This window comes from Rhinopithecus roxellana, chromosome 8 (assembly GCF_007565055.1).
Source record: "Rhinopithecus roxellana isolate Shanxi Qingling chromosome 8, ASM756505v1, whole genome shotgun sequence".
NCBI classification, from domain to species: domain Eukaryota; kingdom Metazoa; phylum Chordata; class Mammalia; order Primates; family Cercopithecidae; genus Rhinopithecus; species Rhinopithecus roxellana.
This window is the reverse complement of record NC_044556.1, coordinates 17,218,959-17,241,348: the sequence shown is the minus strand read 5'-3', so window position 1 is coordinate 17,241,348 and position 22,390 is coordinate 17,218,959. Positions and strand designations below refer to the sequence as shown.

General features: G+C 53.1%; 2 protein-coding genes across 2 annotated transcripts; one reads left to right on the top strand and one right to left on the bottom strand.

Annotated features, from left to right (window-relative positions):
• Positions 1-809: 809 nt before the first annotated feature.
• On the top strand, positions 810-6,606 carry INSL3 (insulin like 3). Its single transcript, XM_010361434.2, has 2 exons — positions 810-1,280; positions 6,059-6,606. The coding sequence occupies exons 1-2, from the start codon at positions 1,091-1,093 to the stop codon at positions 6,262-6,264; spliced, it is 396 nt and encodes a 131-aa protein (XP_010359736.1). The 5' UTR covers positions 810-1,090; the 3' UTR covers positions 6,265-6,606.
• A 2,072-nt stretch (positions 6,607-8,678) lies between these two features.
• On the bottom strand, positions 8,679-21,704 carry B3GNT3 (UDP-GlcNAc:betaGal beta-1,3-N-acetylglucosaminyltransferase 3). Its single transcript, XM_010361435.2, is given in 4 exon segments — positions 8,679-9,509; positions 12,731-13,141; positions 13,143-13,350; positions 21,627-21,704. Coding segments are annotated over 3 exon segments (1,122 nt in total). The 5' UTR covers positions 13,302-13,350; positions 21,627-21,704; the 3' UTR covers positions 8,679-8,957.
• Positions 21,705-22,390: the final 686 nt, after the last annotated feature.

Below are 22,390 nucleotides of genomic sequence, written 5' to 3'. Positions count from 1 at the left end.
TTGGCTGGAGCCCTCGAGGACAGAGCCCCCTCACTCCCAGGCCCAGCTGCTGGCCTTGGCTGCAGCCTGGGGGAGCTGATTGCAGGCTCTCTGTGGGTGGGGAAGGAACAGGCTGCTCTCCCAGTTGTCAGAGGACAAGGCCAGGTTGGGGGAGCGAGGCTGTGGAGAGGGGACCAACATCACTGGGGCTAGGCCACCTCCCCCACACCGGCCCCTGTCGTGTGCACCTCATAACTGCTAGAAAGATGTGGAGAGTGGCCAGGTTCAGTGGCTCACGTCTGTAATCCCAGCACTTTGGGAGGCCAAGGCAGGAGGATCACTTGAGCCCAGGAGTTCAAGACCAGCCTGGCCAACATGGCGAAACTGTCTCTACTAAAAATACAAAAATTAGCGAGGTGTGCTGGTGCATGCCTGTAATCCCAGCTACTCAGGAGGCTGAGGCAGGAGAATTGCTTGAAACTGGGAGGTGGAGGTTGCAGTGAGCTGAGATCATGCCATTGCACTCCAGCCTGGGTGACAGAGCAAGACTTTGTCTCAATAATAATAATAAAAGTAATAATAGTCCAGGCACAGCTCATGCCTGTAATCCCAGCACTTTGGGAGGCCAAGTCAGACGGAATGTTTGAGGTCAGGAGTTGGAGACCAGCCTGGACAACATGGCAAACCCCAGTCTCTACTGAAAAAAAAAAAAAAAAAAAAAAATTAGCCAGACATGGTGGTGTGCACCTGTAATCCCAGCTATTTAGGAGGCTGAGGCAGGAGAATCTCTTGAACCCAGGGTGTCAGAAGTTGCAATGAGCTGAGATCAAGTCACTGCACTCCAGCTTGGGCAACAGAGCCAGATTCCATCTCAGAAGAAAAAAAAAAAGAAAAAAAAGAAAAAAGAAAGACTCATTGCCCAGTGCTCCCTCTGGGAGAAATACATCTAAGGGCCTGGCCCTGGGAGAAAGGCCCTGGCACTAACCCCACCCTTGACCTTCTTCCTGGGCGGTACTGAAGAATGTTCTGTCCCTTCTCCAAGGCTCCCAGCTGGGGCGTCCCAGGCGCCTATAAAGGGGGTCCCCGCTTGGCCTAGGCGCCACCCACCGCCATGGACCCTCGTCTGCCTGCCTGGGCGCTGATGCTGCTGGGCCCTGCCCTGGTGTTCGCGTTGGGCCCCGCACCCACCCCAGAGATGCCTGAGAAGTTGTGCGGCCACCACTTCGTGCGGGCGCTGGTGCGCGTGTGCGGGGGCCCCCGCTGGTCCACGGAGGCCAGGAGGCCTGCAGCAGGAGGCGACCGTGAGTGGGGACGGGCAGGGGCAGCCCTCTGGGAAGCTGAGGTGGGGCAGGCGCACGCAGGCGCAGGTGCACACGTGCAGGGCAGGTGGGCAGGCTTGCATGCGTGTGCCCAGGGCTCACCTGCCGGCTGCGTGCACAGATGGTGGATCCGCACTGGAGTCTGTGTGAACCCGCGTGTGAAAGTCCCCGGAGCCATTAGCCAGGCGCGGTGGTTCGTGCCTGTAATCCCACCACTTTGGGAAGTTGAGGCGGGCGGATCCCCTGAGGTCAGGAGTTCCAGACCAGCCTGGCCAACATGGTGAAACCCCATCTCTACTAAAAATAATGAAAAAAAAAAAAATTAGCCGGGCGTAATGGTGTACATCTGTAATCCCAGCTACTTGGGAGGCCAAGGCAGGAGAATTGCTTGAACCAGGAAGGCGGAGGTTGCAGTGGGCTGAGATCATGCCATTGCACTCCAGCCTGGGCGACAGGGTGAAACTCCATCTCAAAAAAAAAAAAAAGAGAAGAAGAAGAAGAAGAAGGAAAGAAAGTCCCTGGAGCATGAGTCCCCTGAGGGGCCAGAAACAGTGTGAGGCAGGAGAGGTAGGCTCTTGCAAGTACACGGTGAGATCCTGTCTTAAAATTTCTATATTTTGATCTTCATGAATTTTTGCCTTAATTTTGCTTTGTTTGTTTGTTTGTTTTTCGAGACAGGGTCTCACTCTGTCGCCCAGGCTGGAGTGCAGTGGTGTGATCTTGGCTCACTGCAGGCTCAACCTCCTGGGCTCAAATGATCTTCCTGCCTCAGCCTCGGAGTAGCTGGGATACAGATGCTGCCACCATGCCCAGCTAATTTCTTTTTGTTTTTTGTAGAGAGGGAGTCTCACTCTGTTGCCCAGGCTGGTCTCAAACTCCTGAGCTCAAGTAATCCTCCCACCTTGACCTTCCAAAGTGTTGGGATTAGGGACGTGAGTCACTGTGTCCAGCCTTAAAGGTATTTAAAAGTATTGCTTTTGAAAAGTATTGCTTTTTACAATTATTTTATTTTATTATTTTTATTTATCTATTTATTTTGAGACATAGCCTTGCTCTGTCACCCAAGTCAGAGTGCAGTGATGTGATTTTGTCTCACTGCAACCTCTGCCTCCCAGGTTCGAGCAATTTTCCTGCCTCAGCCTCCGGAGTAGCTGGGAATGCAGGTACGCACCATCACACCCGGCTAATTTTTGTATTTTGTTTGTTTGTTTGTTTGAGATAGAATCTCACTCTGTCACCCGGGCTAGAGTGCAGTGCCATGATCTTAGCTCACTGCAACCTCCGCCTCCTGAGTTCAAGCAATTCTCCTGCCTCAGCCTCCTGAGTAGCTGGGATTACAGACCACTGCCCAGGCCACCCACCACCATGCCCCGCTGAGTTTTTGGATTTTTAGTAGAGATGAGGTTTCACCATGTTGGCCAGGCTGGTCTTGAACTCCTGACCTCAGGTGATCTGCCTGCCTCAGCCTCCCAAAGTGCTGGGATTATAGGCATGAGCCACTGCACCCGGCCTAGTTTTTGTATTTTTAGTAGAGACAGGGTTTCACTATGATGGCCAGGCTGGTCCTGAACTCCTGACCCTGAGTGATCTGCCCTACCTTGGCCTCCCAAAGTGTTGGGATTACAAATGTGAGCCACCGTGCCTGGCCTTTTTACAAATATTTTAAATTTGATTTTAAAAGTATTGCATTAAAATACTTATCTTGCTGGACATGGTGGCTCACACCTGTAATCCCCGCTACTCAGGAGGCAGAGGAGGGAGGATCACTTGAGGCCAGGAGTTTGAGACCAACCTGGACAATATGAGACTCAGCCTGAGACAGAAACCCTTGTCTCAAAAAAAAAATTATTATTATTATTATTATTATATTTTGAGACAGGGTCTTGCTCTATCACCCAGGCTGGAGTGTAGTGGCATGATCTCGGCTCACTGCAACCTCTGCCTCCCAGGCTCAAGCAATCCACCCACCTCAGCCTCCTGAGTAGCTGGGACTATAGGCACATGTCACCATGTTTGGCTAATTTTTCTATTGTTAGTAGTGATGGGGGTTTCACCATGTTGCCTAGGCTGATCTCAAACTCCTGAGCTCAGGCAGTCTGGTCACCTTAGCCTCCCAAAGCCTTGAATTACAAGGCCTGGCCACAAAGTTTTTTTTGTTTGTTTTGTTTTGTTTTTCTGAGATGGAGTTTCGATCTTGTCGCCCAGGCTGGAGTGCAATGGCATGATCTTGGCTCACCACAACCTCTGCCTCCCGGGTTCTAACGAATCTCCTGCTTCAGTCTCCTGACTAGCAGGGATTATATAGGCACATGCCACCACGCCTGGCTAATTTTGTGCTTTTAGTAGAGAAGGGGTTTCTCCATGTTGGTCAGGCTGGTCTTGACTCCCGACCTCACATCTGTAATCCCAACACTTTGGAAGGCTGAGGCAGGGAAGTCACTTGAACCCAGGGGTTCAAAAGCAGCCAGGCCAACATGGGGAGACCCCATCTCTATTTTATTTAAAAAAACTAATGCTGGCTGGGTGCAGTGGCTCATGCCTGTAATCCCAGCGTTTTGGGAGACCCAGGCGGGCAGAACATGAGGTCAAGAGATTGAAATCATCCTGGCCAACATGGTGAAACTCCGTCTCTGCTAAAAATACAAAAATTAACTGGGAGTTGTGGCGCGTGCCTGTAGTCCCAGCTACTCAGGAGGCTGAGGCAGGACAATCACTTGAACTCAGGAGGTGGAGCTTGCAGTGAGCCAAGATAATGCCACTGCACTCCAGCCTGGCGCTAGAGCAAGACTCCATTTCAAAAAAAAAAAAAGCTAACGCTGACATTTGGGGATGTATATGGTAGAGGGGCCGTCCTGTGTATTGTAGGGTGTTAGATAACATCTTTGTCTTCTGCCCCCTAATGCCATGAATAGCCTCACACCCCACCGAAGTTGTGACATCCAAAACTGTCCCCAGACAAGTATACCCTGGAAACAAGATCACCCTGGTTTGAGAACCACTGGTGTCAATTGTAAACTGCAGATTGGGTAGGCGGTAAACAACCCTCTAAATTTTCATAAGTCCTTTTTTTTTTCTTTTTCTTTTGAGACAGTCTTGCTCTCTCACCCAGGCTGGAGTGCAGTGGCATGAACTCGGGTCACTGCAGCCTTGCCTTCCCAGGCTCAAGTGATCCTCCCACCTCAGCCTCCCAAGTAGCTGGGACTACAGGCACGCACCACCACGCCTGGCTGATTTTTGTATTTTCTGCAGAGACGAGGTTTTGCCGTGTTGCCCAGGCTGGTCATGAACTCCTGGGCTCAAGCAACGCACCCACCTAGGCTTCCCAAAATGCTGGGATGACAGGTGTGAGCCACGGTGCCTGGCCTCAAAAAAATATCCTGATGGCTTCATGCTTCCCTCTCCGTACCCTAGTCCTGGCCCTGGTGCCGGTATATAAGACAAGTTTGTGCAGATGTGTTAACGTGTGTCCACATGCCTCTGTGTGCCACTCCACTTGGGGCGTTAGGGATCCAGGAGAGGGGGTCTGCAAGGGTGTGTCCACGTAGGGGTGTGTGTGTGTCTGTGGGTCCACCACACATGCGTGGGTGACCAGGAGGTGGACCCACAGACACATGCACACCCCTGCATGTCTCTGTGCCATGAGGAGTCTGTGGGTGGGTCTCTGACCTGTTCTGGGTGCCTCATGGACCCTCAGACCTGTTGGGGAAACTGACACCATCTGTAGCTCCAAGACCCCCGACACTCCCTGGGCAGGGCTTGGGGCACTCAGGTGGCATATGGGGACACACGCAGCTGGGGATGTGAGTGTGGACATGAGTGGATGAGAGGATTAACCAGGTGCCTGGTGTACAGCAGGTGCTTAATAAGTGTTTTTTTTGTTTTTTTTTTTTTTGAGACACAGTTTCATTCTTGTCACCTAGGATGGAGTGCAATGGTACGATCCCAGCTCCCTGCAACCTCCACCTCCTGGGTTCAAGTGATTCTCCCACCTCAGCCTCCCAAGTAGCTGGGATTACAGACGCCCGCCACCACACCTGACTAATTTTTGTATTTTTTAGTAGAGACAGGTTTTCACCATGTTGGCCAGGCTGATCTCAAACTCCTGACTTCAAGTGATCCGCCCACCTCAGCCTCCCAAAGTGCTGGGATTACAGGCGTGAGCCACTGCGCCCGGCCAGTGCTCACTTTTCTTTTTTTTTTTTTTGTGAGACGGCATCTCGCTCTGTCGCCCAGGCTGCAGTGCAGTAGTGGGATCTCGGCTCACTGCAAGCTCCGCCTCCCGGGTTCACGTCATTCTCCTGCCTCAGCCTCCCGAGTAGCTGGGACTACAGGCGCCCGCCTCGTCGCCCGGCTAGTTTTTTGTATTTTTCAGTAGAGACGGGGTTTCACCGTATTAGCCAGGATGGTCTCGATCTCCTGACCTCGTGATCCGCCTGTCTCGGCCTCCCAAAGTGCTGGGATTACAGGCTTGAGCCACCGCGCCCGGCCAGTATTTTTTTTTTTTTTTTGTCGAGATGGGGTTTTACCGTGTTAGCCAGGATGGTCTCGAACTCCTGACCTCGTGATCCACCCACCTCGGCCTCCCAAAGTGCTGGGATTACAGGCGTAAACCACTGCGCCCGGCCAGTGCTTTTTGTTTGCATGTGTGATGCGTGTTTGGTGGGCCACTCAGTGGGATGTGTGTGGATTCGTGCACATGCAGCATGGGGTGGCGTGTCCTCTGTCGTTTCCGTTCCAGTTGAGTTTCACTCTATCGCCAGGTGAGTTGCTGCAGTGGCTGGAGAGACGACATCTGCTCCATGGGCTGGTGACCGACAGTAACCCTGTGCTGGGACCTGGCCTGCAGCCCCTGCCCCAGACTTCTCACCATCACCGCCACCACCGTGCAGCTGCCACCAACCCTGCACGCTACTGCTGCCTCAGCGGGTGTACCCAACAAGACCTGCTGACCCTCTGTCCCTACTGATTCCTCCTTGGGTGCAGCCTCAGAGTGGCCTGAGGCCCAGAGGGTCTGGTCTGGTGAGCTCCTGAGGCCACACAGCACCATAAAGTCTCGTGTCTGCAAGCCTTTGATTACCTCCTGGGATGGGGTGCTCACTACCTACCCCAGACCAATGCCACCTGCAGCCTGTTGAGTCAACTGCAGAATAAATCACACCCTAGCCCTGGCTTGGAGGATCCCCACTTTCACAGATGCTGGACACTGAGAGCCAAATGTCTTTACTCCAGAGGCGCCCCAGACGCTCCGCTCCCTGCATGTGTAACACCCCTTCTTGCTGTCTCCTAGTAAATAAACGACCCAAAGCAGCTTCCTGCATTTTTCTCTAGAAAAAGGGACAAGCCGGCCCGGCGCGGTGGCTCAAGCCTGTAATCCCAGCACTTTGGGAGGCCGAGACAGGCGGATCACGAGGTCAGGAGATCGAGACCATCCTGGCTAATACGGTGAAACCCCGTCTCTACTGAAAAATACAAAAAACTAGCCGGGCGACGAGGCGGGCGCCTGTAGTCCCAGCTACTCGGGAGGCTGAGGCAGGAGAATGGCGTAAACCCGGGAGGTGGAGCTTGCAGTGAGCTGAGATCCGGCCAGTGCACTCCAACCTGGGCGGCAGAACAAGACTCCGTCTCAAAAAAAAAAAAAAAAAAAAAAAGGGACAAGCCTCAGTCAGTCCCTGTGTGGGCTTGTCCCCCAGCAGCCACAGACCCACCGGCACTTCCAGGAGCTTGATAACTAGAGAGGCATTGCGACGCAAAGTGGGGAACCTGAGGCCCAGGGTGAGGGCTGCTTGCCAAGGTCACCCAGGGAGGGAAGGGTTAAGTGCAGGACTTGAGCCGAGGTCTCTACCAAGGCCCATGGGAGTCCTTAGCATTGAGGACTTAGAATGGCAGACATTAGACACAAAACAAATGTCTGAAAATGATCATCACAAAACACACTGGTCTTTTTTTTTTTTTTTTTTCAGACAGGCTCTCACTCTGTTGCCCAGGCTGGAGAGCAGTGGCACAATCATAGCTAACTGAAGCCTCCAACTCCTGGGCTCAAGTGATCCACTTCAGCCTCCAAGGTAGCTGGGATTACAGGTGCCCGCCACCACACCCGGCTAATTTTTGCATTTGTAGGAGAGACAGGGTTTCACTATGTTGGCCAGGCTGGTCTTGAACTCCTGAACTCAGGTGACCTGCCCACCTCAGCCTCCCAAAGCATTGAGATGCAGGCGTGAGCCACTGCACCTGGCCCAGTCATTGGATTTAGGGTTCACCCTAATCCATGATAACCTAATCCACCCTAATCCTCATCTCTGTCTACAAAGACTCTATTTCCAAGTAACCCCATATTCTGAGGTTCTGGGTGGACGTGAATTCTTGCAGACACTACTCAATCCAGTGGAGCAGGGGAGCTGGGACTCTCCCCCGAGGGCAATAGGGAGCCACAGAGGGCATGTGAGCAGGGGCAGAACGAGGTCAGATGTGCCTGTTAGAAAGACCTGCAGCTCCATCTCATCCAGGCCTGACTGTCCTGCTTGGATGATGTCTCAGCCTCCCAATTCCCTCCAGTCCCGACAGCAGCCATTTTTAACCATCTTTTTTTTTTTTTTTTTGAGACTGAGTCTCTCTCTGTCACCTAGGCTGGAGTGCAGTGGCACGATCCTCAGCTCACTGCAACCTCCGCCTCCCAGGTTCAAGTGATTCTTTTGCCTACAGCCTCCTGAGTAGCTGGGACTACAAGCACACACCACCACGCCCGGCTAATTTTCCTACTTTTAGTAGAGACGAGGTTTCACCATGTTGGTCAGAATGGTCTCTATCTCTTGACCTTGTGATCTACCCACCTTGGCCCCCCAAAGTGCTGGGATTACAGGTGTGAGCCACCACGGCCGGCCTACTTATTTATTTTTTTGAGATCGAGTCTCACTGTGTTGCCCAGGCTGGAGTGCAGTGGCTTAATCTCAGCTCGCTGCAAACTCCGTCTCCCAGGTTCAAGCGAATCTCCTGCCTCAGCCTCTCAAGTAGCTGGGATCATAGGCATGAGCCACCACACCCTGCTGATTTTTGTATTTTTCGTCGAGACGGGGTTTCGCTATGTTGTCTAGGCTGGTCTTAAACTCCTGACTTCAGATGACCCGCCCACCTTGGCCTCCCAAACTGCTGGTATTACAGGCGTGAGCCACCATGCCCAGCCTCATTTTATTTTTGAAACAAGGTCTCCCTCCCACCCAGGCTGGAGTGCAGTGGCATGGTCCTGGCTCACTGCAACCTCAACCTCCCGGGCTCAAGTGATCCTCCCGCCTCAGCTTTCCGAGTAGCTGGGACCATGGGTGGGCACTACCACACTGGGTTAATTTTTTTCTGTAGAGACAGGGTCTTGCTATGTTGCCCAGGCTGGTCTCAAACTCCTGGGCTCAGGTGATCCTCCCACCTCGGCCTCCCAAAGCCCTGGAATTATAGTCATGAGTCACTGTGTTTGGCCCTATCACCCCATTTAAATTCTGTTCAGGCTGGTGTAGTGGCTCATGCCTATAATCCCAACACTTTGGGAGGCCGAGGCAGGTGAGTCCCTGGCACTCACCTATGCTCAGATCACAAAGGTCTCAGCTTCCTGGGAGGAAGGTGTCACCCCTTCCTATGGATAGGAGCCCAGAGGCTGGGGACCCTGATGCTGACTCAGTAGATCCGTGTCTGTTTGCCGCAGGTGAGGTTGGGCTGGTTCAGTGCATCCCACATGAGCAGCATCTCATAAGGCAGGAAGCGGTGCACCAGCAGCAGGTCTCGGTAGAAGCAGGGGTCAAAGGAGGACAGGTGTTGCGATGGGGCATGCACACCAGCCGTGCGGATGCCGCTGTGGGAGGTAGGCTTCAGTCCCTCGAGCTCCAGACACATACCCAGGAAGACATCATCAATAGGGAAGAGGTCCAAGACAGGAGCGGCACGGCGAAGGGCAGCGGCAGTGAAGCGGGACAGCAGGAAGCCACCACCCGCACAGTAGGGTGGGTACCACTCATTCTGAGTCACCACCTTCGGCACATAGTACTTGCTCCACAAAACCCGGATGGGGCCCACGTTTCGGATCAGTTGCCCCACGAAGAGGTGGCGGCCAGGGTCATGGTCCTGCAGGTAGGAGACCATGTTGTCTGTGTGTGCAAAGACGTCATCATCGCCGTTGAGCACGAAGCTGGCATTGGTGCACCTCGTCTCCTGCCACTGTAAGAACAGCACCTGCAGGCAGGGTGGGCAGGGCATGCTTGCTTGAGGGCTGGAGAAATTGGCCTTGGGTCTCTGTTGGCCACTCCAGTCCAGTGAGCCCAGGAAAGAGAGTGTCCACAATCTGGCCTGGGTTTGAAGCCCTGCCCTGTGGGGTTACTTGGGAAAACCCTCTCTGTGCCTTAGTTTCCAACTCTCTAAACAGGCCTTATCATGTGCCTCTAGGAGTGTTGGGGAATCCATGGAGACCATGCTCCATGAAGCACCAAGAAATGCTGGAAAATTGTTACATTTACATTTATTGCTATTCCTTCCAACTCTGCCTGGCCAAGCCCTGTTGTTAAATCATCATTTGTGTGAATTTTGTTTGTTTGTTTCTGAGACAGGGTCTTACTCTATTACCCAGGCTAGAGTGTAGTGGTACGATCATAGTTCATTGCAGCCTTGAAATCCTGGGCTCAAGTGATCCTCCCACCTCAGCCTCCCAAGTAGCTGGGACTACAGACACATGCCACTACTCCTGGCTAATTAAAAAATATAAATTTTTTTAGAGATGGGATCTTGCTATGCTGCCGAGGCTGGTCTTAAACTCCAGGCCTCAAAGGATCCTCCCACCTCAGCCTCCTAAAGTGCTGAGATTACAAGCATGAGCCACCACCCCTGTGTAATTAATTAATTATTTTTTAGATGGAGTTTTCGCTCTTGTTGCCCAGGCTGGAGTGCAGTGGTATAATCTCGGCTCACCACAACCTCCACCCTCTGGGTTCAAGCAATTTTCCTGCCTCAGCCTCCCAAGCAGCTGGGATTACAGGTATGCGCCACCACGCCTGGCCAATTTTTTGTATTTAGTAGAGACGGGGTTTCACCATGTTGGTCAGGCTGGTCTTGAACTCCTGACCTCAGGTGATCCACCTGCCTTGGCCTCCCAAAGTGCTGGGATTATAGGCATGAGCCATCGTGTCCTGCCTGTGTGATTGTTAACATCCACCTCTCCCAGCAAACACTGGGCTTCCCTACTTGGGTCTGTGTCTCTCTCTTTCTATTCACGCCATCTCCCTCAGCACGCAGCATAGTGCCAGCGCTTCACGGGTGCTAGGTTCATATTTGTCAAGCTGACGTTTATCACAGACTTTTGCAGGTTATTTTTTTGAGACAGAGTCTCACTCTGTCAACCAGGCTGGAGTGCCGTGGCAGGATCTTGGCTCACTGCAAACTCCACCTCCAGGGTTCAAGCAATCCTCCTGCCTCAGCCTCTCAAGAAGCTGGTTTCGAACTCCTGGCCTCAAGTGATCCGCCCACCTCGGCCTCCCAAAGTGCTGGGATTATAGGCGTGAGCCACTGTGCCCGGCCACTTTTGTGTTTTCAGAACACAGCACATTGAGAGGCCGTGGCCCCTACCCACCTCAGCCTCAGTTTCCCCTATGGTAACCTACATGGGCTGGGTATCTGCTTGTTGCTGGGTGCTGTGTTTAGTGCTTACCTACCTTGAATCCTGAATTCACCGTTAGGAGGCAGAAGTGGTCCTCAATCTTATTTACAGACGAGGGAACAGAGGCTCTCCAGAGAAGACTGCAGTAAGGTCACCCGCAGAGAAACGGCTACCAGAGGCCTTGAGCCCAGGCCTGCCTGTACCTCCTACGAGCAGGAACCTGCAGAGTTCCCTGTTCCTCCTTGAAAATGTTATCTCTACTTGTCTTGCTCTACTTGAGGACCTAGGAGGGGTCCTTGGAGTCCCTCCATTTCCTCATCTGCAGATGGGCAGGATTTTCTCACCTCTCCTGGGTTCTTTTATTAAAAAATAGAGACGAGGCTGTGTGCCGTGGCTTATGCTTGTAATCCCAGCACTTTGGGAGGCCAATGCAGTGTGGATCAACTTAGGTCAGGAGTTTCAGACCAGCCTGGCCAACATGGTGAAACCCCATCTCTGCTAAAAAGTACAAAAAAATTAGCTGGACTTAGTGGCATGCACCTGTAATCCCAGCTACTCAGGAGGCTGAGGCAGGAGAATCACTTGAACCTGGGAGGTGGAGGTTGCAGTGAGCCGAGATCGCACCACTGCACTCCAGCCTGGGCGACAGAGCCAGGCTCCATCTCAAAAAAAAAAAAAAAAAACAATAATAATAATAATTAATTAATTTAAAAACATAAAAATTAATTAAAATTAAAAAAAAAAAAAGACGAAGTCTTGCTATGTAGCTCAGGCTGGCCTGAAACTCTTGGGCTCAAGCAATCCTTCCTCCTCAGCCTCCGACAGTGCTGGGATTACAGGCATGAGCCACCACGCCCAGCTACCTCTCATGGCTTTTTGTCCATCAAAAAGGTCTCCACTGAGCACCTGTTGTGCACCTGAATGTATTCTAGGCATTAGGGACACAGCAGTGAGTGAAACAGACACAGCCCCCAGTCTCATTGGGAGACAGAACCAGAACAAATAAACAAGGAGATGTTGGCTGTGCGCAGTGGCTCACGCCTGTAATCTCAGCACTTTGGGAGGCTGAGGTGGGAAGATCGCCTGAGGTCAGGAGTTCGAGATTACCCTGGCCAACATGGTGAAACCCAGTCTCTACTAAAAATACAAAAATTAGCTGGGCGTGGTGGCGAGTACCTGTAATCCCAGCTACTTGGGAGGCTGAGGCAGGAAGATTGTTTGAAACCAGGAGGCGGAGGTTGCAGTGAGCCCAGATCACACCACTGCACTCCAGCCTGGGCAACAGAGCAAGACTCCATTAAAAAAATAAATAAACAAAAATAAACAAGAAGATGTGTCTCTGTCATTGCCAAGATGAGTTGGACATTCAGCACTGGTCTGGGTGCCTTACAAATGCCATCTCCTGTAAACCTCACAACAGCCCTCAGAGGTGGGTGGGACTCATTCACATCCCATTTTCCAGGTGAGAAAACTGAGGCACAGAGAGGTGAATGAACTCCTCCAAGGTCGAACAACAAGTAAGAGGCAGAGCTTGGATTCGAACCCGCGTCATCAGGCTTGAGCTCTGTGCTAGTAACCTAGCTCCTCTACCCTTCCCCCCAGCCACCCTGGGAAGAAGACGATTTGGGGTCACCACGAGGCTAGTGAGGACAGCGGAGGGACAGAATGGGCTGTGATGGACTGATGAGAGCTTCTGGTCCCCTGGGTCCCTCAGGAGTGGGTGGCAATTTGGACAAGAAGGATAGGTGGCCCTGATCAGGTGACCCCAACCCAGCGCACCTGCTCAGGTGACCCCAACCCAGCGCACCTGCTTGAGCGTGAGGTTGAAGAAGGAGTCGTGGAAGTCCCACTGCAGGATGTCTCCGTGAGTCTGTGCCTCCAGCTGCAGCAGCCAGTTGACCTTGCGGGCCTGGTGTGGGTCGGGGGCTGTGCCCACGAGGAAGAGGAGGCGCAGCTGCAAACCCCGCACCTTGCGCTCGCGGCCCCACGTGCGCCGCAGCAGCTCGCGGCGCTCATAGTTGGTGGGGGAGGACTTGATCGCCAGCAGCAGGAAAACCGGCTGCGCGCACTTAGAAGGGGGCACGTCCAGCAGCAGGGGAAAGTCGCGGCAGTGTTTGTACAGCAGGAAGTCCCGAACATTCTTCGGCTGCTTGGCGAAGTCCGAGTGGTTGGCCATAGAGGTGTTGGCCTGGCACCCGGGCCCGGGCTGGGTGGGTGAGTGGAGTGGGCCAGGCCAGGGCCTTGGGGGTCGCCGGTGGCTGCTCCTGGACCTTGCAGGTGGGTGGTGACACTTGCAGACTGAAGAGGAGGAGGAGAGTAAAAGCGACAATGGCCAGAATGAGGGTGGCATTGGGCCGCAGGTGCCGGAGATACTTCATCCTGGCCAGCCAGGGTCTGGGGTCAGCCTGAGGAGCCCCCGTGCGGCTCCTGTGGAAAACAAAACTCACTGAACGCTCACCTTGAGCAAAGTGCTTTTCCTGTGACCCCCAACACCTGGTTGCACCTATACAGTTGCTCAGGTTGGCAAAATATTGAAATTCACCCCCTACTTAACTCCTCCACCCCTTACAAGATCCACTTCAAGGCATTCCAACCCCTGTTGGCTCTGACAGGTGCCCTGGCCCTCCCTGCTGGGGATTAATTTTTTTTTTTTTTTTTTTTTTTTTTGAGACAGCGTCTCTCTCTCGTTCTGTTGCCCAGGCTGGAGTACAGTGTCTTAATTTCAGCTTACTGCAGACTCCACCTCATGGGTTCAAGCGATCCTCCTGCCTCAGCCTCCTGAGCAGCTGGGATTACAGGTGTGCACCACCGTGCCTGGTTAATTTTTTTGTATTTTTAGTAGAGATGGGGTGTCACCATGTTGGCCAGGCTGGTCCTGAACTCCTGGCCTCAAGTGATCCACCTGCCTCGGCCTCCCAAAGGGCTGCGATGATAGGCATGAGTCACCGTACCCTGCCTTTCCGTGTGAAGTCTTAGTTTCCTTATTAGGACATGGGGGTGCTGAGATTCCCTGCTCCAGTACACACACACACACATACAATGGGGCCACTGCTCCCTGACTGCAAAAGGGCTTGACACATATTAGCTGTGTGGTGACCACCTCAGTGACTGTCAGTCCTACCACCCTGGCTACCTTAATTCCCCAGCTATTCCCTACTTACAGACAGGGACAGTGAGGCTCAGCATGGAGCAGTATCAGAACCCAGGACTTTTTTTTTTTGAGACGGAGTCTCACTCAGTCGCCCAGGCTGGAGTACAGTGGTGCAATCTCGGCTCACTGCAAGCTCCGCCTCCCGGGTTCATGCCATTCTCTGCCTCAGCCTCCCAAGTAGCTGGGACTACAGGCGCCTGCCGCCACGCCTGGCTAATTTTTTGTATTTTTAGTAGAGTCGGGGTTTCACCGTGTTAGCCAGGATGGTCTCGATCTCCTGACCTCGTGATCCACCCGCCTCGGTCTCCCAAAGTGCTGGGATTATAGGCATGAGCCACCGCGACCGGCCAGGACTTTTTTTTTTTTTTGAGATGGAGTTGCCCAGGCTGGAGTACAGTGGTGCAATCTCGGCTCACTGCAACCTCCGCCTCCTGGCTCGAGTGATTCTCCTGCCTCATCCTCCAGAGTAGCTGGGACCACAGGCACGTGCCACCACACCCGGTTAATTTTTTTTTTTTCTTTTTTATTTTTTTTTGAGACAGAGTCTCGCTCTGTCGCCCAGGCTGGAGTGCAGTGGCTGGATCTCAGCTCACTGCAAGCTCCGCCTCCCGGGTTTACGCCATTCTCCTGCCTCAGCCTCCCAAGTAGCTGGGACTACAAGCACCTGCCACCTCGCCCGGCTAGTTTTTTGTATTTTTTAGTAGAGACGGGGTTTCACCGTGTTCGCCAGGATGGTCTCGATCTCCTGACCTCGTGATCCGCCCGTCTCGGCCTCCCAAAGTGCTGGGATTACAGGCTTGAGCCACCGCGCCCGGCCCACACCCGGTTAATTTTTTAGAGATGAAGTTCCACCATGTTGGCCAGGATGGTCTGATATCCTGATCTCATGATCTGCCCACCTTAGCCTTCCAAAGTGCTGGGATTACAGGCATGAGCCACCGTGCCCGGCCAGAACCCAGAACTTTGACAGGTAAGGTATGCCCACCTCATACGTCCCTCAACTCGGGGTCACTGGGAGACTCCCTTCCCAGGCCTCAGGGCCTCCCAGAATCTATCACAAGGGACTGCGTCATGGATGGCACCAAACATCCCTCAAAGAGAACCTGGCCAACTCTCAGCCACCTGGGGCACAGACAGGTGAATATCTGTGAATATGCATGAGTCCAATCCTGTTAACTGTCACAGTGACTCAGCAGCCCTAGAGTGTTAACTGAGCACCTACTGTATGCTAGATGCTGGGGAGGCAGCCGTGACCAAGCCAGCCCTGCCCTTATTATAATAAGTAGAACAGCTTAGGCACATGGTGAAACCCCATCTCTACAAAAAACACAAAAATTAGGCTGGGTGCAGTGGCTCACACCCATAATCCCAGCACTTTAGGAAGCTAAGGCAGGTGGATTACTTGAGGTCAGGAGTTCAAGACCAGCCTGGCCAACATGGGGAAACTCACTCTCTACAAAAAACAAACAAACAAACAAACAAAAAATTAGCCAGGTGTGGTGGGCGCCTGTAGTTCCAACTACTCGGGAGGCTGAGGCAGGAAAATCACTTGAACCCAGGAGGTGGAGGCTGCAGTGAGCTATGATCACGCCACTCCACTCCAGCCTGGATGACAGAGCAAGACTCTGTCTCAAATCAAAACAAAACAAAAAATTAGCAGGCTGTGGTAGCATGCACTTGCGGTTTTAGTTACTTGGGAGGCTGAGGTGGGAGGATTACCTGAGCCCAGGACTTCATGGCTGCAGTGAGCTATGATCACACCACTGCACTCCAGCCTGGGCAACAGAGCAAGACACTGTCTCAAAAAAAAAAAATTGTAAATGATATGAACAATTAGTGACAGCCATATTAATTGCTACTGAGGCAGGTCCACAGGGGACCTGAGCAACGTAGGATCAGGGAGGTCCTGAAGGATGATGGGAATTCACTTGGGCAGACTGTGGGAAAGGGCAAACCAGACAGAGTGGAGCACGTGCAAAGGCCCTGAGGTGGATATAAATTTAGGGTGTTGGTGGCAGAGCAAGGAGGCTGATGTGATTGGGACAGGGGGTGAGAAAGGAGGTGATGATGGAATTATGGGACCCTGCTGGGGTACCAGAATAGAATGGGCAGGCCAGGAAGAATGTCTTGTTTCCTGTGAGAAGCAATGGGGAGCCATGGAGGGTCTATGAGCAGGGGAGGGATCAGATTTATGCCTTTAAGAAGTCCCCTGTGGGCTAGGCAAGGTGGCTCAGGCCTATAATCCCAGCACTCTGGGAGGCTGAAGTGGGAGGATTGCTTGAGTTTAGTTCGAGACCAGCCTGGGTAACATGGTGAAACCCCATCTCTACCCAAAATACAAAAGTTAGCCAGCTTGGTGATGCATGCTTGTAGTCCCAGCTATTCAGGAGGTTCAGGTGGGAGGATGGCCTGATCCCAGGAGTTTGAGGCTGCAGTGAGCCATAATCACACCACTCCAGCCTGGGCAGCAGAGAGAGACTGTCATTTCAAAAAAAAAAAAAGTTCCCTGTGGTCACTAAGGGATTAGGAATATTTCAATCAGGGTAGGGCAACAAAGGGAGACCCTGTCTCTGCTAAAAGTAAAAAAAGGAAACAAAATTAGCTGAGTGTGGTGGTGTACACCTGTAGTCCCAGCTACTCGGGAGGCTGAGGTGGGGGGAGATTGGGTAACATCTAGGTGGAAGAGTTTGGTGGTCTAGACAGAGGCTGGCTGCTGGGGTATAGGAGAGTAGGCAGGTTTAGAAAATAAGGTGAAGGGCAGGCGCATTGGCTCACAACTGTCATCCCAGCACTCTGGGAGGCCAAGGTGGGTGGATCACCTGAGATCAGGAGTTCAAGACCAGTCTGGTCAACATGGCGAAACCCCTGTCTCTACTAAATACAAAAAATTAGATACAAAAATTAGCAGGGCATGGTGGCTCATGACTGTAATCCCAGCTACTCTGGAGGCTGAGGCAGGAGAATCGCTTGAACCCAGGAGGCGGAGGTTGCAGTGAGCCAAGATCACACCACTGCACTCCAGCCTGGGTGACAGAGCAAGACTACGTCTCCAAAAAGAAAAGAAAAGAAAAAAAAGGTTGGGGGCAGTGGCTCACGCATGTAATCTCAGCACTTTGGGTGGCCAAGGTGGGTGGATCACTTGAGCTCAGGAGTTCGAGATCAGCCTGGCCAACATGGCAAAACCCAGTCTCTACTAAAAATACAAAAATTACCCGGCTGTGGTGGTGGGTGTCTGTAATCCCAGCTACTCAGGAGGCTGAGACAGTAGAATCACTTGAATCTGGGAGGTAGAGGTTGCAGCGAGCCAAGATCACGCTATTGTACTCCAGCCTGGGCAATAGAACAAGACTCTATCTCAAAAAAAAGAAAAAAAAAATAATAATAAGATGAAGAAACTCATCAATGTTTTGATTACAGCCCAGATGTTAGGAGATGTTGGGGGTGGAAAAAGAAGGACCAAAAGGAGCAGAATGTGAGGAACATCTGGGCAATGGGAGACTCAGTCTGGTAGCCAGGTGAGAGCGACTGGCACACGATGGCCTATAAGCCAGGAAGGCCCAACAGGTATTGATTGTGTGTGCTGTATTTTAAGAGATGGGGTCTCACTATGTTGTCCAGGCTGGTCTTGAATTCCTGGCCTCAAACAATCCTTTTGCCTTGGCTTCCCAAAGTGCTGGGATTATAGACATGAACCACCTTGCCAGCTAATTTTTTAAATTTTTTTTTTCTTTTTTTTTGAGATGGAGTCTCGCTCTGTCGCCCAGGCTGGAGTGCAGTGGCCGGATCTCAGCTCGCTGCAAGCTCCACCTCCCGGGTTTACACCATTCTCCTGCCTCAGCCTCCCGAGTAGCTGGGACTACAGGTGCCCGCCACCTCGCCCGGCTAGTTTTTTGTATTTTTTAGTAGAGACGGAGTTTCACTGTGTTAGCCAGGATGGTCTCGATCTCCTGACCTCGTGATCTGCCCGTCTCGGCCTCCCAAAGTGCTGGGATTACAGGCTTGAGCCACCGCGCCCGGCCTTTTTTTTTTTTTTTTTTAAGCAATAGGATCTCACTTGCTCTGTTGCCCAGGCTGGAGTGCAGTGGTGCTATCTTGGCTCACTGCAACCTCTGCCTCCAGGGTTCAAGAGATTCTCCTGTCTCAGCCTCCAGAGTAGCTGGGATTACAGGTGTGCATTACCATGCCCAGCTAATTTTTGTATTTTTAGTAGAGATGGAGTTTCACCACGTCGCCCAGGCTGGTCTCAAACTCCTGACCTCAGGTGATCTGCCCGCCTTGGTCTCCCAAAGTGCTGGGAATACAGGTGTGAGCCACCACACTCAGCCACAATGAGATTTAATGGCAACTGCCACCACCCTTATCACTCGCATAGTTGTGACTGTTACTGCTCTGAGCAAGTGCTGAGCACCTAGTGTGTGCCACATCTGGGTCTAGGTTCCGAGGACACAGCCAAGATAATGGAGAGAAACACTCGTGTGCACAGGATGCTAATACACTAACAGGGGACAGAGAAGTGGCAAACGAGGACAATTTTCCAGAGGAGTGCAACCTCTGGGGGTGAAGAAACTCCATGGTGGAAGTTGGGGACGCTTGCAGGAGAAGGTGTGAGCCCCTGGCCTGTGGAGGAACCCGAGGAGTCTCACCCAGCCTTCCAGAGGGGAGCCTAGGGTCCAGGTGGGCGATCTGTGCAGAGGGTGCACCCCTGTCCAAGATCACACAGCCGACTGACGCCAGGGTGGGTTGGTGGGATTTGAACCCTGACCTGAGGGTGGTTCCTCATCTGTTCTTACCAGTTTGGGTTTCCCAATAATGATGCACTGTCGCTTTTTACAAGGAGCAGGAGTTGCTTTTGCAAACAGAAGGGGAAGAAAAGAAGAAGAAATAGCCCAGTAAATTATTTAGGTTCACAATGGCCGGACCCTGCTTTAGTGAAACCATGTGTGCTAGTGAGTTCTATCAATATACGCTCAATATTCACACCGGGGAACGCCTGGATGTGGAAAAAGGGGTGGGGCGGGGCAGGATGACAGATGACACATGCACTTTAGACCTTGGTGTCCTGGGTTTCTAGGTCCCGAGGCTCTGTCATGGATGACTCATTGTATGTCACCCATGCCAGGCCTACCCCAGACCTGGCCCTGGTTGCAGGAACTGCCTGGGGCACCTGTGTGAGACTGGAAAGGAGCCGAATAAACCCCAGACCTGGCCCAGTGGAGTCTCAAAGGACATCTCTGGGATCACTCCATAGATGGGGAAACTGAGGCTGGGAAGCCAGGCCGTGCATTGCAGTTCAACCTCAGACCCTTCCCACAATCCAGGAGTGATGGGGGAACTGAGGTATCATGGGCCCCTCCTCTGGGGACTTCCTGGACCCCCATGCCCTCAGGCCAATCAGGGCTCTTCTCCAAGCCTTGTGCTTAGAGCCCAGAAATATTCATGATATTATTTCTGTCATGCAAAGATACATGTTATAAATGAGAACATAATGAGCTGCATAATCAGGACTAGAATCAATATGCCAGGTCGTGTGTGCAGCCTGGCCACCATCTGTCCATCTAAACTCCATATCTGTGCTGAGAAGTAGGGCTGTATTTGCCCCATGTTTATGGACAGGAAAATTGAGGCACAGAGAGATCTAGAAATCCATCTAAGAAAGGTTGGATGGGAGCCTAGTTCCTGTCTTTAACTCCCAGCTGATGAGACTTCCTTTAGTTTGCCATGTTGTTAGTGAGCTCACCATCACGAGGAGCAATCAAGCCAAGCCAGATTCCCACCAGGAAGAGGGTCCACAATATGCATCCTCCCTGGCTCATGGGGTTGGGGGAGTGAGCAAATTCCTGCCTTGCTCTGGGCCTCAGAGGCTGGTGGCAGGAGGAAATGTCACTCAGTGAGCCCTTACTTGCTCCTCCTGGGCTGACCTGGCTTGTCTGGATTCCCTGAACTCTGGCCTGGAACACAGAAGCACCAAGGCCCCCTTTTGGTTCCCCCACACCCAGAGCACCTGCCAGGAACTGCCACACCCTAGGGGTGAGGGTCAGGGAAGGTGTCCAGGCTGGGCTGGGCAAACAGCCAACTGATAACCTAGGCCGGGGGGGGGCCCAGCTGCCTGACCTGGGGACCACACCTCATTCCTCCTGACTCTAGGCCCTGATACCAGCCCTGCCTGGTGTCACCTTGAGAACAGGGCAGTGGGAGGAAGTGATGGCCCCCAGGGCTGGCCCCAGACCGAGACAGCCAGGTGGCTGCCCCTGGGTCCTGAATCCCAGATCTGGACTGCAGGAGGCCCCGGCCCAAGTTGAGGGGTGACCTCAGTTTCCTCTTGAGAAGTGTCCATTTAAAAAAATCAAGACTGGGCATGGTGGCTCACGCCTGAAATCCCAGCACTTTGGGATGCCAAGGCAGGAGGACTGCTTGGGTCCAGGAGTTTCAGACCAGCCTGGACAACATAGTGAGACCCTGTCTCCACACACACAAAAATTTTTAAATTAGCTGCGTGTGGTGTGCCCCTGTGGTCCCAGCTGCTCGGGAGGCTGAGGTGGGAGGATCACTTGAGCCCAGGAGGTTGAGGCTGCAGTGAGCAATGATCGAGCCACTGTTCTCCAGCCTGGGTGACAAAGTGAGACCCCCCAACCTCTACAAATAAAACAGACAAACAAATAAAGTTTAAATCTGACCCAGAGGAAAAGGTAGTCAGGATCCTTGGAACAGGAATGAATCTGAACAGTGGCTACAGACATTATTATTAATATAATTATGATGACAGCTGACTGTCCCTGGGCACCCACTGAGTGGCCACAGCTCTTATCCACTCAACTCATCCTCGCCAAGGTCCCATGCCATGAGATTCCCCCCTTGACACATAGGGAAACTGAGGCTCAGAGACCTAACGCCACTCACGCAAGGGCCCCCAGTGGCTAGCAGTACACCTCATCACAAAAACTTCCTCTGACTGAACGCTTTGGGCATCCTCATCCCAGCTGATTCACTGTTCCACCTCACAGAGGGGAAACTGAGGCCGGTTCAGAGAACAAGAGCAGTGTGTCCATGCCACACAGCCAGGGCCCCTGGAATGCCGCCCAGCACCTGGCAGGGCCTGCAGCACCGGAGCCGCAGGGAGAGAATGGGGGTCACCTGCAGTTCCTAAACCCAACTGGGGACCCCGGTGCTGGCTTGCCCAGCTACTGCCAACCAAGGGGCCAACAATCTCAACAACGCAGGCAACAGTAACAGTAACAGCCAAGGCTGACTGAGCGGCATCTGCCTCGGGGTATGACCCCGCCCAATCTGGGAGGGACGCCGGGGTCCTGGGTCGCCAGCCGTGAGAGAGGCTTCCTCCCCGACCTAGGTTCTAGCTGGCCTTGGGAACGCCGGAGACAATTACGGATGGGTGAGGGCAACCGGTTTCCTGAGACTCGGGGCTCCTGAATGTTCCCACATCTGCAGGGTATACGCGGTGGAGACCGGCAGGGGCTTTTCCAGAGCCCCAACTTCCCCACCCCGAAATCCCCACCACTGGGGTCCGCCAGATCCTCCGGGGGCTGCCGACACTCACCCCGACGACAGTCACGCCTCTGCCCCTCTACCTGCTCCTCTCCGCTCGCCAGCCGAAGACTTTTCACCTGAGCCAGAGCTCCCGCCCCTCCCCCGATTCTTCCCTCCCACCGGACTCACGCCTTCCCGCCTCCCTCCGCCTTCGCCTCCTGCCAGGCCCCCTCTTCCAGCTGGGCTGAGTTTCCCGGTGGCCCAGGCGAGTTCCCCGCCGGCTCCTCCCTCCCCGGCCACGCCCCTTCCCCTCCCCGGGCCCGGCCCCCACCTCTGCCATCCCCCTCTTGCCACCTTTGCCCCTCTCGGGGCGCACGACCCCACCCTGGGTCTGGTCCGCTGCTAGGGAATCTGGGGAATGAGCTCCCCGTGGCTGGAGATGAACAAGCAACGCCTTGTGGGTTCCTGGCACAGAGCCCGGTCGGCGATGGCCCACGTGTGTTCGGTGAAGAAATGATTGGATAAGGCCGTGGAGGAGGGAGGGAGGCAGGTTAAACCTTGCGGAGCCTCTGCTCTCTGGAGGGGATTCAAAGATTCCTGAACCACCCCCGCCCCCCCCCAAAAAAAGATTCCTGAACTCAGGGCGGGGCGCGGTGGCTCACTCCTGTACTTTGGGAGACCGAGGGGGGCGGATCGCTTGAACCCAGGAGTTTGAGACCAGCCTGGGCAACATAGTGAGATTCCATCTCTATATTTTAAATAATTCCAGGACCCAAAAACCTACGATGTGCCCCCAGACATCCAGATGCCACCTGCTGGCATTTGGAAAGGTTC

What these genes read in the sequence shown, in the direction of transcription:
- INSL3 (XM_010361434.2), top strand. Translation starts at nt 1,091, where the DNA reads ATGGACCCTCGTCTGCCTGCCTGGGCGCTGATGCTGCTGGGCCCTGCC. An exon ending in GCCTGCAGCAGGAGGCGACC is followed by an intron (nt 1,281 to 6,058) that starts GTGAGTGGGGAC and finishes CTCTATCGCCAG; the next exon opens with GTGAGTTGCTGCAGTGGCTG.